General features: G+C 38.4%; 1 protein-coding gene across 1 annotated transcript in view; it reads left to right on the top strand.

Moving 5' to 3' along the window:
- klhdc3 (kelch domain containing 3) overlaps window positions 1–19,751 on the top strand; it is a 77,590-nt gene that overhangs the window by 18,250 nt on the left and 39,589 nt on the right. Inside the window, exon 8 of the mRNA XM_030155707.1 lies at window positions 3,509–3,617. Coding sequence (XP_030011567.1) covers window positions 3,509–3,617 — 109 coding nt within the window. The remainder of the gene's footprint in view (window positions 1–3,508; window positions 3,618–19,751) is intronic.

The following is a 19,751-nucleotide window of genomic DNA, read 5'->3' as shown; positions in this document are numbered from 1 at the left end:
AAATATCTGCCAACACAGTTTATGCCACCGTGAATGAAATTGAAATTGTCAACCATTACAGCATGTTTACTCGCCATCAAAATGTTTTGTCTCAACGAAGTCGTCCGGCACGACCTTCAACCTGGCTACCATTCAGATTGATGCAAATCTGTGCTCGTTGTCGCATCTCTAACACAGCTCTTCTCGCCATTCGTGTTCGTCGTAGGGCTTGGATTTCAGCCGTGATGCGATTTCGGAGTTCCTGAAGAGTTTGTGGAACAGTCTGATACACACGGTTTTTAAGATACCCCCACAAGAAAAAATCAAAGGGGGTCAAGTCCGGGGATCTAGGTGGCCACTCTCTCTCCTGACCCAAACAGACAACTCGATGAGGAAATAATACCTACAATCGCTGTGGTCTTGCCATGATGAAAACTCCCTGGGCACTGTCATGTAGGCCTATGTCCTGAGTGTGAAAGCAAAGCCCCGACTCCTGTAATTGTTGTCAATTTCAAGTTTGTTCACTGTGGCATACATTGTGTTGGCAGGTATTTCAGTGCCCAATAAACAATGGACCTTCTCTCTCTTATGCAATGCAATAAATCTATGACTACATCACCAGACATGCTCAATAACCACATCAATATGACTGTATGGTCAAAAGAAAAATCAGTGTTTCCGTTTTAGCAGTACAGTTTCTTTAAATGGAAAGAGCGTTTTTTCTGACTCACCCTGTATATGTTCAGCCCTGCGATGAACTGGCGACTTGTCCAGGGTGTACCCCGCCTTCGCCCCTACGTAGCTGAGACCCAAGCGACCCCTGTGACCCTAGTGAGGATAAAGCAGGTTCAGAAAATGAATGAATGAATGCTTGATTTGGTGAAAACATCATATTGCAGTTATTATGAGTCTGTTTACGTGATGATAAAAGAAAATGGACACATTATTCATTGAAGTTTGTATTGTTTCAGCTCAAACTAAACCAATTAAATAACTTAACAAATGCTACTTTAATTCAGCAGTTTTTCCACATTATGTCTCTTTGTCCTCCTGAATTTAGACCTTTAATTACATCCGATATTACATACACTATATTGCCAAAAGTATTTGCTCACCTGCCTTGACTCACATATGAATTTCAGTGCCATCCCATTCCTAGTCTATGGGGTTCAATATGACGTGGGTCCACCCTTTGCAGCTATAACAGCTTCACCTCTCTTGGGAAGGCTGTCCACAAGGTTTAGGAGTGTGTACATGCGAATTTTGGACCATTCTTCCAGAAGCGCATTTGTGAGGTCACACACTGATGTTGGACAGAAGGCCTGGCTCTCAGTCTGCGCTCTAATTCATCCAAAGGTGTTCTATGGGGTTGAGGTCAGGACTCTGTGCAGGCCAGTCCAGTTCATCCACACCAGACTCTGTCATCCATGTTTTTATGGACCTTGCTTTGTGCACTGGTGCACAGTCATGTTGGAACAGGAAGGGGCCAGCTCCAAACTGTTCCCACAAAGTTGGGAGCATGGAATTGTCCAAAATGTCTTGGTCTGCTGAAGCATTCCCAGTTCCTTTCACTGGAACTAAGGGGCCAAGCCCAGCTCCTGAAAAACAACCCCACACCATAATCCCCCCTCCACCAAACTTTAGACTTGGCACATTGTATCATTCTCCTGGCAACCGCCAAACCCAGACCCATCCATCAGATTGCCAGATGGAGAAGCGTGATTGGTCACTCCAGAGAAGACGCCTCCACTGCTCTAGAGTCCAGTGGCGGCGTGCTTTACACCACTGCATCCGGCGCTTTGCATTGCACTTGGTGATGTATGGCTTGGATGCAGCTGCTCGGCCATGGAAACCCATTCCATGAAGCTCTCTGCACACTGTTCTGGAGCTAATCTGAAGGCCACATGAAGTTTGGAGGTCTGTAGCGACTGACTCAGCAGAAAGTTGGCGACCTCTTCACACTATGCGCCTCAGCATCCGCTGACCCCGCTCCGTCAGTTTACGTGGCCTACCACTTCGTGGCTGAGATGCTGTCGTTCCCAAACACTTCCACTTTCTTATAATCCAGCTGACAGTTGACTGTGGAATATTTAGGAGCCAGGAAATTTCACGACTGGATTTGTTGCACAGGTGGCATCCTATCACAGTTCCACGCTGGAATTCACTGCGCTCCTGAGACCGACCCATTCTGTCACAAATGTTTGTAAAAGCAGTCTGCATGCCTAGGGCTGGATTTTATACACCTGTGGTCATGGAAGTGATTGGAACACCTGATTCTGATTATTTGGATGGGTGAGCCAATACTTTTGGCAATATAGTGTATAATATCCTATTGTAATGGGATTAACTGTGACCTTTAATCAGAATCAATATACTTTATTGATCCTGTATAAGTGTAATTAAAGAAGCAGGAAAGAAATGATCAAAACTACAAATATACATATACTTATATACACATATATTTATTGCTCTAAATATACATATTTATATATATTGCTCTAAATATATAGAATATATATTGAATATACATGTCAAAACCTCTACTAGACAAATTAGATCAATATGTTAAGTCAAAGAAATATACAAAAATAAGTGCAAAAACATTGTTGTGTGCAATCATGTGGTTATAATGTGGAAATGTAATAATAATAATAATAATAATAATAATAATAATAATAATAATTATAATAATTATAATAATAATAATAGCCTCCTCAGACCCAGAAAAGTAGAAGTTTTGGCTTTTTTAAATTAAACAGTTGCCTTGATTAGAAACAGCGTGAACAGTTTTTTCAGATATATTTTTAATTTTATTTTTTGATGGAATGTCCTTAGCAGTGAACAGTGTTTTTTTTTTTTTTTAATTTTAAGTAAACCTGTGAAACTCTCATCCCCTACAGAGGACAAAATGTATTACTGGCTCTCAGGAAGATTTAAATTCAGAAACAATCCAACCCAAACTTACTGAGGTGACCTGTTGATGAGCTAAAGTCATATGTGGCTCTGATTCCCCTCACGTTGATTTGATGTAGATATTGTCAAAGTGTTTCAGGTTCTGCGTCTGATCCTCAGTCCATGTGCTCAACTGTCCACTAGGTGGCAGCACCTCGATGCATTTCCTCTGCGATTGGTCTGAACCTGTTGCTATGGAGACTGGATGATGCTCTGGGCTCTGAGATCCATGATTTGTCCTTATATGGAACAACTGACAGCGCTTTAACGCCGTCACTCTTATTACACTCCGGCAGAGTTGGGCTGTTTCTATTTCTGAGACTTAAAAGACGTGAATAGGTTGGGAGCTTTTTCTGTCACTTCCTTTTGTTCTCTTGCCCCGGGGCCTTGTGTTTATGGTTAAATATAGGGAAGTGCATGAAGTGCACAGTGAGGCACTTGCAGGTTTATGCCACTTAAACTGGCAGTTATACTGACGCTGTAAAGCAGACGGACACAAATAAACCCACTGCAGCTACAGGTGTCATTTCAGCTCATTTTATCATCTCATCATCATTCTGGTCTCGTCTGTGAACAGAAGCCTTTTCCTGGAAGAAGGTGGAGCCCAAAGGAAAAGGCCCGTGTCCGCGGAGACGGCAGTGCTGTTGCATGGTGGGAGATCGCATCATTCTGTTTGGAGGAACCAGGTGAGGAACAAAACACACGAAGACAAGTATTTATCTGACTATTTTACCTTTAACCCTTTAAGCCCTGGTTCCATGGTTTAAAATGAACTGTGAACTGGAACACACTGAACAACAACAAGGATTTGAATTTGGGCCCAGTCGTTTTAGTTTCGGGCTCTTTTTTTTCCTAAATCAAAGCCAAAACTCAGTAAAAACACAATAAAAATTAGAAAAGCACTCAGAGATCCACCCCCACCCCACCCCAATCACCACCATTTGTTTCTTGTGCCAGTATCAACGTTTCCTGAAAATTTAATCGAAATCCCCCCTTAACTTTTTGAATTATCTTGCTAACAGGCAAACAATGAAAACAAAACCTCCTTCGTGGAGGTGTTAAAAAAAAAAAAAAAAAAAAAAAAAAAAGAAGAAGGAAAATCACTACAACACTGGAAACCACAATAAAAAAAGACACAAGGAAAACAGTGTAAAAAAAAAAAAGCCCAAATCGTATATTTTTATAGTGAGTCAGTCTCACTCACTGCTCTGTGTTTTTACCCCCCATTCCACAGGCAGTGGGGGGTGAACTGAGCATGCTCAGATGTCTATGGAAAAAACAAGGTCTATTCTCTCAGCACTTTTTGAATGTTTTCCTATTGAGCAAATGGTTGAATTTATATGAATATTTAAAATAAATCCTACATTCAGAACGCTCAGCACAGACACGTCAGGGGTTAAAGGGTTAATACTTGTATAAACTCGTCTAAATGACACTGACTTACTCAAATATATCTTCAATAAAAAGAGACAAATAAGACACGTTTATGCACATTAAGGATTAAACCCATGCACCTGCATTTATCTGCTATTATTCCATCCTCTGCACTGGATTATCGAGCAGAGTTCCTGGTGAATAGATATGTTGTTTGTTGACCTTTCATGTATCAAGGTGTTTGTTTTTAATTCCCTTTGCCTCCTGCACAGACGAGTGTTAGAACAGCTAAAGCTCACATTATGCACATGATGTTAAAACTGCTGCAAAATGTAAATAAATGCAGCTGGAGCCATAAATTATGTATGTCATCAGGATTCATCTGGGTGTTTATTTCACCATAAACTGAACAAAGATGATGATGAGCTTCAGTCCTTTGCTAGACCTTGTTCATTGCTTCCTTTTTAAAAGGATAATTCTGAATAAATGCGTCGGAGGTTTGAAGTGTTTCCGCTGTGAAGCCGAGTTATTTGACCTAACAGACAAAGCCGCTGCAGATCCACACAGGAGGAAGTTACACATTTCATTTCTATGCAAAAGTTTCAGAGTTTCACACCTGAGAGATGGAAAGTAGGTAAATATCTCAGGATTCTGGCAATTCTTCCTCAGATTTGGACACGTACAGGTTTTAATTAAGCTCCAAAGTGTCTAAAAGCCTCCTAACACACACCGACTCCCACCTGAACGAACCCCCAGCTCATGCAGACATGTGTGGTGTAATTGCTGCTTGTGCTGTCGCTGCTCATGTCGCTGCTCGCGCTGGATTGTGACACAGTTGAGGCTGATTAAACACAGTTTTGAAATGTGGAAAATGGGGTTTTTGTAGCAGGTTTTGCTCTGGATGTTCACTGCAGGGTTTCCTCTGGGTTTCTAACTCCTAATGTGGTAGTTTGTTGTAATTGGTCTAAAAGCTGCTTGTCTTTGTTTAGTTTTGGACTGATATGCAGAGTTTGAACAATAGACAAACTAATCTGGTCATTGATAAGAACAGTGAAGTGTCACGTCTTCTGCATCTGCAATAAAGACGTCGTTATGGAGACCAACTCAACTTCAGCTCAGTTGTCTTGACTCTGTTGAGTGGATGAAAAACATGTAAGACAGACTCCGACAGGTTCAACTCAACATTTTAACACCAGTTCCATCACACACAACTGCTCTTAAATGTGATAATAGAACATAATGTGATTTTTTGTTTAACAACTTTATCATTTTTCCATAACAACACTGACATCATTAAGGCATTACTTATAAAATTTGTGAACTTGCCCCCCCCTCATCCTGGTGGCATCCCCACAAATACATCCACATAAACACACATGTATCAATGGGCAAACAGAACACCAAAAGAAAAAAAAAAAAGAAATATACACAAGTACAGGGTGGGGAAGCAAAATTTACAATATTTTGAGGCAGGGATTGAAAGACAGTGTATGACCAATTAGTTTATTGAAAGTCATGACAATTTATTTGCCACAAGAAAATTTACACAATAGAAAATGTTTTTATTCTATGTGTCCTCCTCCTTTCTCAATAACTGCCTTCACACGCTTCCTGAAATTTGCGCAAGTGTTCCTCAAATATTCAGGTGACAACTTCTCCCATTCTTCTTTAATAGTATCTTCCAGACTTTCTGGTAATAGTTTTGCTCATAGTCATTCTCTTCTTTACATTATAAACAGTCTTTATGGACACTCCAACTATTTTTTGCTTTCCTGATTACTCATATGGGCAAAAGTTTCTGAAAAGGTATGGATAATAGTGTTAGGTATGATTATGACATCAGTATATGTTTGGTTTCAAAACAATTGACATAGTGCCTGCTGAGAAAAAACAACTAAATGTTCATTGTAAATTTTGCTTCCCCACCCTGTACAAAAAAAAAAAAAAAAAAAAAAAGACTCAAACCAATCTGTGCTGACCATTCTGGTCATACCACCAACATTCTGGACCTCTGGCATAAAAAAAAGTGATGTTTTCAACATTTTTTCTGTAAGTTTCTGAATTTTTTTTATGGCTTATTGATCCATTTTCCACATCCTCATCTCAAAACTGTTACTGATTGCACTGCCACTGCTATTGTAAATAGATTTACATGTACACTTTCTATTAGGAGTGTGACAAAATATCGCTATGGTGAACTATCGCGATATTTAATCTTATGATGAATTATTGATGATGTGCTCTCACCTTGTATCGTTTTTTAAAAATTAGTATTAAAATATAGCGTTTATAAACTTCTATCATGGTTCGTCCTTAGTGAGTCCAGTCTAGGGATGTAATGATATGAAAATTTCATATCATGGTTATATGTGACCAAAATTATCACGGTTATCATTATTATCGCGGTATTGTTGAAATTGTACTCAAAATGTTCAGAAAGTACTGATACACACACTGAAATAATTTAACCAAATTGTATTTTGAAAAACAACAACAAAAAAACCAAATAAAATATTAGGCACAATGTACCTTCTGTTGCAGAAACATTCAAATATTAACCCTTAGTGGTCTGAGCCTATTTTGGCCATTTTACAGTACGTTTGATTTTGCCTTCATATACTATATAAACAAACGTTTACTATACCCATGTTTGGTATCTTTTTTTTCAGCACAACTTCATCTATATCATCTGCCTATTATTTTTTTCACCTTAACCTACTATATCAACATAAAAGGCCAGAAAACACACACACACAAAAAAAAAATCAGATTTGAAAAATGTATATAATGTATTGCATAAATAACACAAAGATGCTTAACAAACCTTTTCAAAGACTTTACAAGTGAATATTGGTTCCAAATATTAGGTATATAAAATTAAAATAGTAATAAATTAAAACTATACTCAAATATTTGACATAAAAGCAGATCTTTACATAGGCGTTTTCTCCAGAAAAGTGCAGTAATCAAACATGGTTATCATGATAATTAGAATTAAATGGTAATACTAACTGCCTGCAATTTTACCGCAGTTTATCGTTATACCGGTAATTGTTACATCCCTAGTCCAGGCACCGTTGTACATGTCCTCCAGGGAGCGCTCCTTGTGTCAGTGGCTGAAAATTGGGTTGAAGTCACAGAGGAAGAAAAAACAAACACTGGAGCTAATCTGTCGGACTGTAGCAGTAAAGTTAAACTGACAGATGCACTGTTTGAATCGGTAAAATCCAAAGTGTGGACTGAGTTTGTCTTTTCTGGTGTGGATAGGACAAAGATGGAGAAGGACTTCGCAGTATGTATGAACTGTCTACGAAAAATACCATACACAGGTGCTGGGGTGCTGATAAGGGGGGGTAAACATGACAAATTCATAGGACCCAGCATTTGTGGGGGACCCATGGAGCAGTGGAGGGGGTCCAGTGGATACAGGCTAGAAGTTGTGAAAATTTCATGTAAGATCTGCAGAATAAGAGAGGCACAGAAGTCAGGAGTCGGATGTCGAAAGTATGCTAAGTTTCAGTTTCATTTTCGTTTTAATTGACGTTATGTATGGAAACACCCCCCCCCCCACACACACACACACACACACACTCTGACAGATTGACAAGATACCAAATTTTCTGAAAGCGTCCACAATGTTTACCTTTCATGGGGCCTACAATTGGTAGTGGCAACGCCACAAACATGCACAGACACTGATTTTATTACTGTTCTATTTTTACTTAAGAGATGTGATCGACTGTAGAGACATGAGATGGTGTTTTCTGCCTGAGTTTAAATAGTGTCAGTGTTTGTCCGACACATACAAACATCCTGTTTCCAGTTCTGTTGAACTAAAACAATGTCAGTGCTTTTGCTCTATTACTGTTTGGACTCTGAGTAAATTATGCAGCAAAATATAAACTATGACATTTATTTATTTGTTTGTTTTTGTTTCACCTCCATAAACACACGGATATATCGTAGGTTATTAAGAACGATATATTGATAACAGCAGTATTGCCATATCGAGATATTATCGTGATTGTGAACTGCATATTGTATTGTGAAGTACCCTCGGATTCGTAGCCCTACTTTATATTCTATTACAGTTAATTCTTTATACCACCTATTTATTCTTACTCTATTTTTTAGCTGTTACCTGTGGCTTTTTCATCGCAAGGTGAGATAGAAGCGATATCTGTATTCGTTGTATGTCCTGTGCATCTAGTAAATTGTCAAAAAAATTAAATAGAATATTCTCTTTACAGTTTATTGTTTAGGTGATAGTGGTTTAACTGAGTATATACGACAATTATTGTAAATATTTAGCACTATATACTTAATTTTCTGCATTTTGGTGGATTTTCTGCATCTGTTTATGCTGTAAATGTCTAATGATAAAACCTCCTATAATAGACTGTAATGCAGCGTGAATGGCCTTTAAGTGGCTTCATAGCTTTTCTCATGCTGCTGTTGTTCTGATGCCAAATACATGTTTTCTGCACATTAACAGGGTGATTTGCTCTGAATCCTCCTGAAATCTACTCTAAAGTAGGTTTCATATCAGTTCAGACTCAGTTCAGATCAGTGAATCCATTCAATAGCATCAACTGCACAGGCGTTTCTTTGTACCTTATCTTAAATAAGAATAAGAACGTGAATGAGGAGTGATGTATTTACGACAGCTACTACTCTGGTATTGAGTGAAACACTGAAGTGATTCCCAGCAGCTGTAAATACAGAGAAAACCCATAAATACCCATAATTCTCTGGAGATCAGCCTTTACCTGTGATGTTCTTAACTGTATCTGACCGACTGGAACATCTACTTTTAGATGTCAGTAGAATTCCAACCAAGTGCAATACATGAATAATGGTTTGTTCCTGTGAAAGTGTTTTCATTCCAAGTCCAACGGTGTGTCCTTCCACTGATGATCTAGCAGAAAACAACACAACCAAAGCAGTGGAATCTGTCGTAGCCTCTGTCCTAAAACATTTGGACACTGAAAACACACATGCATCTGTGACTTGAACTCTTTCACTTTATTATTTTCATTCATTCATTTATTTGTTTTGAGCTGAAGAAAAAAATGTAGCATTTTTTGTGTACAAGGAACTAATATCCGAGGAAATACATTAATAAATAAAGATGATCTGGACAAAATAGCAGTTACCATATACACTGGTAACAAGATAGATTCAATATGTTCTGCTGAAAAAGGAGTGGGAAGAAGAAAACTTATTAAATCCCACCCCAATCTCACATTTATACAACAGAACACATGACTTTTACTTCCTTAATGATATAATAACATCTGTTTAGAGTCCTATTAGTGTAAATAACAGATTAAACATTTAATAACTATGTAAATGATCATCTGCAGAACTTACAGTACAATATATTCCAACAATAATCACAGACCAACAATGGTAAAGAAAGAGCCAAGGATGGAATGGATGGAATTAACAATAAGACCCCCCCCCCCCCCCCCCCCCCCCCCCCCCGTACTGTGACCAGACCATCCGTTTGTAAAGTACTTTAAAACTGTGGCTATTTGGGCAGTTTCACCCACATACACACAGACTAAAGCTCCTCCTGTATAACTGATCCCTGATTATGAATGAATGAATGAATATTTTATTTCCGTTATGTACAAAAACACATACATATCAGAAATCCAAACAAACATAAAATTCACACAATTGGTAACTGAAAAAGGCAGAGGCTGAAGCCAGAGGTTTATTTCTGCTTCTCCTACTCCCATCCTTACTCCAACTCCACACCTGAAGTTGCAGCAGATAAAACATGAACACAAATTCATCTACATTCAGTTTGAAAGTCACTTTGAAATCATATGACTTTCATAGCCCTGGAGAATTTGACAACTTAAAGCTTTTTTAAAACTCGACAGCGAGCTACACAGTTTCACTTCATCCTTCTATTGGTTCTATAATTTGACACCAGTAACAGAAACACAGTGATATTTAACGTTTGTTCTCACTTTACATGTTTCATACACAAACATCCCTCTTACATTACAATTCCCTTCTCTTAACTTAACATTTTTCTGAATACAAACAAGAAGACTTTTACTTTTAGCACAAAACATATTTTCCATTGTTTTTAAACATACAATATCAAAAAATTTTAATAAACCAGATTCTACAAAAAATGGATGACTTGATTGAAGATAACCAGCTTTATTTTTGACTCTAATAGCTTGTAATTTAACAGCTATTCTAACTGATCAGATTAGAACTCAACGTGTTAATTGTAGGGCTGTAAGAAAATATCGGTTCTGCAATATATTACAATATTTTATTTCACAATACTTTAGCAATATTAAAAAGTCCTGTACTGATATTTTTAGGTATTTATTCAAATGCAGATATTGTGGAGCTTCATTTTTGTTTTTTTGTTTATATTTTATTTATTATTATTTAACACTGTTTTATTCAATAATGTTAGTTCCTTTGTTGGGATTGAACTAAAATACTGTTCTGATATTAGTTCTGAACTAATAGAATATGAACATTTGAACAGGATCTTAAACTGAAATGTCTGTAAAACATCATTTCAGTTTGAACACAGGAACATTTTGTGATATCGCATTAGATCCTGTTGGTATCAAATAAAAATGTGTTCAATATTTGTGCAGATTTCTGCTGTAATTAAATTCTTCAAGGAAATAATCATTTTAAAAAAGAAACAAACAAAAAAAATATCCTTTTTAACAGTATAATGATATATCACGATACAGCTGAGGACAAAATTATTAGCCCCCCTACAAAAATGTCATTGTTTTAAAGGTATTTCCCGAGTGCTTTTACACAGAGCAACACATTTTTAACACAGCTTTTTTAGATATCCTAGTTTTATTTTGGATGCTTACATGATTTTAGTTTGCACACAGAAATGAAAATATTCCACAAAAAACAAAAAGTACCAGGGTCAAAATTATTAGCCCCCCTGATCCTAATAGTCAGTTGTGTTTCCTTTTTGCTGGATAACAGCCTGCAGTCATAGTATTTTTTTATTACAAGTCTCTGACACTTTTTTTGAGGAATCCCAGCCCATTCTTCTTTGGCAAATCTTTCCAGCTCCTCCAGATTTGGTGGCCTTCTGGCATGGATGTTCTTTTTTAGGTCACCCCGAATATTTTCAGTGGGATTTAAGTCAGGCCTCTGTGCAGGCCACTCAGTTACATTCACTTTGGTCTTCTGAAGATAGCTCTTCACCAAGAGAGATGTATGTTTTGGATTGTTGTCATATTGGAAGATGAAGCAATGACCCAGACCCAGTGTTACTGCTGACTGCTTATGGTTTTCTTTCAAAATCTCCACATCTTTCTTTGTTCATGATTCCTTCCACCTTGACCAGATTTCTAGTTCCAGATGCACTATAGCATCCCCACAACACAATACTCCCACCACCATGTTTCACTGTAGGGACGGTGTTCTTTGGGTTCTATGCCTCTCCCTTTTTTCTCCAAACATAAACGCTGCCTCTATGGCCAAAGAGCTCTAGTTTTGTCTCATCAGACCATAGGACACACTTCCAGTATGCAGAATGTTTCTCCAGGTTGTCCTGAGCATATTTAAGTCTGGCTTAAAGATGTGTCTTCTTCAAAAGTGGAGTTTGTCTTGGTCTGCATCCTCTCAGTCCATTCCAGTTCAGAGCTATAGTGACTGTCTTCTTAGAGACTATGATTCCTGATGTGGCCAAGTCATTCACCAGTGTCTTGGCAGTTGTTCTGGGGTCTTTAGACCCATCTCTCACTAGTTTTCTTTCCAGGGTCTTTGAAATCTTTCACTTCCTATCTCTGCAAGACTTGTTCTGTACTGTGTGGCTGTTTTTGAATTTCTGGATTCTACTTCTCACTCCAGTTCTTGACACTTGGAAATGCTTGGATTGCTTTGTGCATCCCTCTCCTGCTTTGTCTACATCAATAATCATTTTTCTCGGGTCCAAACGGATTTCTCTAGTTTTGGGCATGGTGCTTTCTCAACTGACAGCTCAATGAGCCATACTGAGGCTTTTAGACCATGTTTTAACTTAAATGTTAAGTGAAATCACTTGATTCACCTGATCACTTTTAAACACATCACCTGTGAAGTTACAGCACATCATTGCACAAAAGTGGTTTGTGCCATGACTTAATAAATGGTCATTTCTTAAAGGGGGCTAATAATAATGTCCCTGGTTATTTTAGTTTTTTTTCTAAATAATGCTGTTTTGGTGTGCAAATATAAATAATTTGTGCCTTCTAAAGAAAACTAGTATGTTCAGAAATGCTATGTTGAAAATTCCTTGCTCTGTTAAAAAAGTACTTAGGAAAATCTTGAAGAAACTTAAAATTTCATAGGGGGGCTAATAATTTTGTCCTCAACTGTATATCATATCGTGATCCTAGTATAGTGATTTGTATCGTATCGTCAGATTCTTGCCGATACACAGCCCTAGTTAATTGCAGTAGTACAGCCGTAAAAAAAGAAATGTGAGTGGCTGAAACCACAGTAAAGAATCCTAAACATGAAGCTGAACATTGAATGAACCATAAAACCTCCTTTTTATGACCTGAAGCCTAATCACATCCACCCTTTGTGGTGCGTCTGTCCATAAACAGTCTGAAATACGCTCTAATAGGCTGGAATCATTACGCTGCAGACGACCCATGATGCAACACTCCATCTGATATGAGCTCCAGGGTTTTCCTCAGGTTTCTGGAGCAGATTGGGCTCATTATTATTATCAGACAAATAGCTGTGCGTTCTGTTTCACCAATTTTTAGACCATTACAGCCTAAGATTGTGGAAAAGTGGTGGATTTGTGGGTTTATTACGTTTTAATGCAAGAAAGAATTATTATTTCATTCATATCATTAGATAAGAGGCTGTTTCTGTCAACGTAATCACCACATCTGTGTACAAAAACAGAGGAAAAACCTGAACAGATAATAAAGAAATAGAAAAGTCTGTTCAGTTTGGTTTAATTTGGTTTGGATATATGCCACGACCACTTAAACGGTGCATCTGAGCCTGATCAATGACACAAAAACCTGAATATTTATTGACTTTGAAGATGCTGTTATCTCCTTTTTGGCTCCTATTCTAGCTCATTGTCTGTCTCCAGATTTTTGCTGTTTTTTTTTTTTTTTTTTTTTTTTTTTTTTTAAATAAGTCCTAATGGTCTTATAATGGTACTGGTGTCTGTGAGTAAAAGTCTAATCCTTAGGGATGATTCATTGTTCTGTCTCCGGTGCCACATGTTTCATCCACTGTCATTCAAATGACTGTAACTGCAGAAGCATTTACACTATCGACTAGGGCTGTGTATCAGCAAGAATTTGATCGGATCGGAAGCAAAAAAATCCAGATCGGGTCATCACTAGTATTTTGTGGTTTCTATAGTTCATTGATAGGTGTATTGTATCCATAAATCTTCTCTAAATGTGTGTGTGTATTTGTATATGTGTGTAAATCTATTGTCAGATCTCTCCAGTTCATAGACAGATCCAGTCTGTGTATTTGAATCAGATGATGGGTGTTTTTGTCAGTGAAATGAGGGGCTCTGTCTACAACTAGACACAAAGTGAATACAGACTATCAACTGGATCCAAATGACACCAAAGAACCAAAAAGAACAAGAAGAACATGGGCACACAATGATCTAGAACAACTACAATGGATCAACACATGGAAAACGGGGACAATTATTTATATAATCTCAGAAAGTTTCATTAGGAACATTTAGAGTTGTTTCTCATAGTAAATATGATAAAAAAAAAAATCTAGTTTGTTTTTTTTTAATTTTTTGCTATTACTGTTTTAAGATAATTATTGGACAGATGCTGAAAGTTAAGTTCTTCTTAGAAAAAGGTGCAAAAGAATTGACAAAAACAGACATTTTCTGACACTTTTATCACAAAAACCACGTAAATAAAACTACTTTATCTGGGATGAATAAACTGTGTATGAATTTAGGGGTTGGTTAGAGATGGAAATGGTCTTAATGGACCACAGACTCAGAGGATGGAGAACATTCTGTGTACATGTAGACCTGAATGGATCGGGTTTCCTCCAGCCTGGGCTGATGTTGATGATGATGACGGCTGTAATTGTCCGTCTGTCTGTAACGGTGGTGATCGCTGACGGCTTCGTGATAGGCCAGTAGCCACCGGCGTAACGAGGCTGCTACCGGCATGAGCGCGGTCCACTGTAGTCCAGGCCTGGGCCGCTCTTATCAGAGCAGGAGGCGTTATCAGAACAACCCCGCTGGGAGGGGCTGATAGTGCTGATCGCACGCCGCCGATAAGAGTCGTCTCAGCCCCACTTCGTCTACAGACCCTTAAGTCCAGATTAGTTTTCAGCGGCTCCACTGGACCAGCATCTGCAATACACAAGTGATCTGGACTCACCTCCTGTAGAGAAGGAGAGTCCACAGAGAGGAGGAAATACCCCTATCATGTCACCATGCATATTAAATAATTAGTGCTTTACAGTTTAAAGGCTGGTGCTTGGAGCTGAGTTAAAGAAACCAGGGGGTGATTAGTGGTTGGAAATAGTGATTTAAAAAAGAATGAAAATTATGCAAAAGACAGAGTTTACTCAGTCAGGAAAAACCTGGAAAAGTCCTGAAAAAGAATCCTCACCACTTGGAGGAAATGAGTTAGTTGAAAACAATGAAATAAATTATTTCTAAAGGTAAAAAAAGACATCAACTATATATGACTGGAGAAGAAAGGCTTAAAAATGAAGGAAAACAGCCAAAATAAGCAAATAAACCAACAAAATAATAGAGAAAATGAATTTAACAAGAGAAAAACACACCTATAGTCACTGATTTTGAGCAATCTTTAAAGAAAAATTTAATAAAAACAAACAAAATAATCAAATGGATGAATTAAACATTGGCATCAGAATAAACAGGAGGAAAATGAAATTAAAAAAACATCACAGTGTTTTAGTGTTTTAGTTGAGAATGTGACCAAAATCAACTTTTTGGGTCTTTTTAAATGAATCTCCTGCTCATCAGCGCCACCTACAGATGGACGCTCCGCTGTTCCTCAGTTATTGATCAGTTGACAGATCTGAAGACGATGCTTCTGTTTTGGAGAGCGGTGTGCGTGGCCTGAGTTCTCACCAGGATTAGACCAGGATGGATTTGAAGGAGTCATGATTTCCTGTTGTGAGCAGATAGTGGTGGGGCCTTAAGGGGGGGCTGTCCCCGGGTTTATGGGGATGATGGAGGACGAGTGCATGAGCAGAGGAAGAAATCAAACACCACAATATCTGCAACATCCTGTTGGAAAAGCACCATGAGGAAACTGGATCCAGCTCAAAGTGTCCAATGAAAACACAGAAGACAGGCCACTGGGGGGGGGGGGGGGGGGGGGGGGGGGCGTTATTTACAGTGGTTCTCAGTCTTTTTCTGTGCCCCCCCCTTTTAGGAGGACCATAAACCTCCTGTCCCCCCTCAACCTCAGCAACATTATAACAGTGGTGCAATTATAACTTTGATTAACAGAAACACCAATATTGTATCAATACGTTTTGCTTTTCCTTGAATATTTTTTTTGATAAAATTAATAATAACTTAGATTTTTGCTTTTTTTTCCATAGTTTTTCGGTTGATGTTGGTTATTTTCAGTTGCCGTTGGTTGTTTTTCGGTTGGCGTTGGTTGTTTTTTCGGTCGGTATTGGTTGTTTTCTGGTTAGTGTCAGTTGTTTTTCAGTTGGTGTTGGTTGTTTTTCAGTTGGTGTTGGTTGTTTTTCAGTTGGTGTTGGTTGTTTTTGGTTGTTTGTCAGTTGGTTTTGTTTGTTTTCTGCTTTGTGTCGGTTGGTATCGGTTGTTTTTTGGTTAATGTCAGTTGGTGTTGGTGGTTTTTGGTTGCTTTTTGGTTGGTGATGGTTGGTTGTCAGTTGTTTTTGGTTGATTTTCAGTTGGTGTCAGTTGTTGGTTGTTTTTTGGTTAGTGTCGGTTGTTTTTCAGTTGGTTGTTTTTGTTTGTTTTTCAGTTGGGGTTGGTTGTTTTCTGGTTAGTGTCGGTTGTTTTTCTGTTGGTGTTGGTTGTTTTCTGGTTAGTGTCGGTTGTTTTTCTATTGGTGCCAGTTGTTTTTGATTGTTTTTCCGTTGTTTTTGGGTTGGTGTTTGTTTTCTGGTTTCTTTTGCGTGGGTTATTTTTCTGTTTGTTCTGGGTCTGCGTTGTCGCCTTGTTTCCTGTTACTGTACAAATGAAGGCTTTTCCTACATTCGATGGGTCGACAACATTGCAGGTCAGGTTTGTTGTTGTGTGACCTGGTCTAAGCCTCTTAAACACAGGAACTCCCATCAGCAGCAAACACACAAACAAACAGCGGCCTGTGCTCTGGTCGTCTGCTTCACGTCTGTTTACCTTTAAATTCACTCATTGATCCGACTGATGCAGATGAACTCCTCCAGTTTTACCCTCCACTTTGGGTCTAATTCAGAGAAAACGTCCAGCCTTCGCCACCGCTGCCTCTCCTGTTTATTTTCCCTCAACCCGACAAACACGAGGCCAGTTAACGAGACCGAGAAGTTATCGATGTCTGTCTGGAATCGACTGACAAATGTTCACACAGGCCGTGGTGAGTTATTGGCCGGACACCGCGCTTGTGTTTTTCTTCATTTCAAGGAAATTGTGTTGAAATTTACGGCCGTTGTGTTGTTTTCCCGGGTCGGTTGTCCTTCCACATTGATCCAAAGCAGATCCCTGTGGTTGATGTTTATGATATTTATTTTACCTGCAGGTGTTTGTTCAGGAATAATTTATCACTGTTCTTATTGCACAGATTCAGTCCTGAAGGTGGAAGTGTCTGGACTAAAGGTGGAGTTAGTACCAACACAAACACATTAACAGCAGCGTCACTGTTATGTGGACTTATCACAGTCAATTCACATGGATTGGACTGAGTTCAGGGAGGTTTGTGTGGATCTTTTATTCCAGGGAGGTCAAACATACAGCCCGTGGGCTGAAAACCAGCCCCCCAAAGGGTCCAGTCTGGCCCACGGGATGAATATGTGAAATGCATAAATGTACATCACACATATTAACAGTCAGAATCATTTTGAATGAATGAGTGAATGATTTATTTTTGGTTTGTACAGTAATCACCACACACAGTACAACAACCACGTGAGCATTTACAGAATACATGCAAATTAAAAATTCCAAAATCATTCATCTACACTCGAAAAAGAGTGGGAAGAAGAAAAACTTAGAAGAAGAAACTTAAAAGCAGATAAAGTATCTTTACCAGTTGCTGGTAAGTGTCATTTCCTTTAATCACATATAATCATTAAATGTGTAAAATCTGTCATTACTGGGGGAGTTAAAGGTGAGGATGGAGCCAGGACAGAAAACACCCACAGCTGCACAGATTTATTATCGTTCATCATTTCGAGTTGACTTTAAGAAAAACATTCTGAAACTTTCAGCGACTGAAGACTCTTAAATGTGATTATTTTCTGTTTTTCTTTCCTCCTCTGTGACTCCAAGGGAATATTTCTGAATTGTAAATGAATTGGTCAACATCTGTGTAACATCTTATACACGCTGAGAAAATAATTGTTAGTTGCAGCAGTAGTTAACTACCTAAATCAGTGGTTTCCAACCTTTTTAGTCTCCTGACCCCATTTTAACATTACAAATTTCTGGTGACCCCAGACATTTTTTTTTTTGCTAAAATTAATTAGTTTTTGATCCTGTAATAATTCTCTATCCTCTGTTTCAAATCCAGATTAATTTTAGAGGACATTTAGTCTATATAATGTATATTATTGTGGATGGAGACAGTAAAGCCAGGTGTAGATTACTGCACAAAGGGAGAACTGGATTTTCCTTGGTCAGGATATGTACAGTCAGTCCAGCTTGGATTCACAAGGCTGACAATTAATACTGAACAAACAAGAACTGAAACTATGAATTATGAGAGAGCTGCAGCATCTGAAACTGACCACAATGAACATTTGAAGGATAAACAGAACCACATCCACAGTTTGTCTGATATGGATTGGGATTGTCTCTGTCAACTCAACATTTATTTTTTATTAGAATGTTTTTATTTTGTTTTTATCAATTGCTACAAATTTCGAGTGACCCCATTTGAATTCCAGGCGACCCCACGTGGGGTCCCGACCCCAAGGTTGAAAAGCACTGACCTAATTGATCCATAAAATAAAACACTTAACAGTATATTATGTGCACTTTGGAGGTATTACTCACTGTTACTCCATTGTTTTTACCAAGTGGTTGATTCTGGATGAGATTTGTTAGTTTTGGAGGCAGATGAGTGAGATGTTGGTTTACACCAGGGGTCTCAAACATGTGTCCCGGGGTCCAAAGGTTCCAGTCCGACCCGTGGGAGGAATTTGCAAAGTGCAACAATTCCACAGTCAAGGCTGTGGAACTCATTTTAGTTCAGGTTCCACATAAAGACCAATATGATCTACAGTCAAATTATAACAGCAGAATAACTGACAAAAAAGAAGGACAGCAGATTTTCTTCTCGGTCTGATGTGAAAAAAATATACACTATGCCTATAAATAATGAGAACTTAAAGTTTTTGTCTTTGTTTTCGTGCAAAAAATAACATTAAATATGAAAATATTTACATTTACAAACTATCCTGTAACAACAAAATGTGAATAACCTGAACAAATATGAACAACCAGAAATGTCTAAAGAAAAGTGTTGTGTCTTTGTAGATCTGATCCATAATGCACATGTATAAATGATAAAGTGAGGCATAATATTGTTAAAATTGCGCTTATTTTTCTTAATAATTTTCAGTTTTTTCAGGTTATTCACATCTTTTTTGTTTGGATAGTTTATAAAAGTAAGTATTTTCATAATTTAATAGTGTTTTTTGCACTAAAACAAAGCCAAAAAATTGGAGTTGTCATTACTTATAGGTCATTATGCTATTATTTAACTGGTTCGGCCCACTGGAGATCAAATCAGGCTGAATGTGGAACCTGAAAGAAAATGTGTTTGAGAGCCCTGGTTTACACAATAATAAGACCTGCAGCATTACACAAACAGCCGATCCTCTGGGTCAATTAAGAAGCAAACCCTGGAAGTCGGTATCAGATGTGAAAACCTCCATCAGTGTGTATGTGTGTGTTTGTGTGTATTATCGGGCGATGCCACTTCCATCAGTGTAAACAGGCCCGCTGAGCTGCAGAAAGGCGCGAAATCCTGCCCCGTCTCTGATTTATGACCTGAGGGAACATTCCTTCCCACACAGTGCAATCGGATATACCCTCTGCACCTCTGCTACTCTCATTTACCGACGACGACCCGTGCATGACTGACTCCACCTGCACCGACCTTCACCTACGCTCACAAACACAACAAACTTATACCAATATACGTTCTACTGCAGGGGTTCCCAAACTTTTAAGCTCCACCCCCAGAATAACGGTGCCACACACTGACCCC

This window comes from Sphaeramia orbicularis, chromosome 15, assembly GCF_902148855.1.
Source record: "Sphaeramia orbicularis chromosome 15, fSphaOr1.1, whole genome shotgun sequence".
Taxonomy (NCBI): Eukaryota; Metazoa; Chordata; class Actinopteri; order Kurtiformes; family Apogonidae; genus Sphaeramia; species Sphaeramia orbicularis.
Note: the sequence above shows the minus strand (reverse complement) of the source record. Positions and strands in the feature narration are given on the sequence as shown.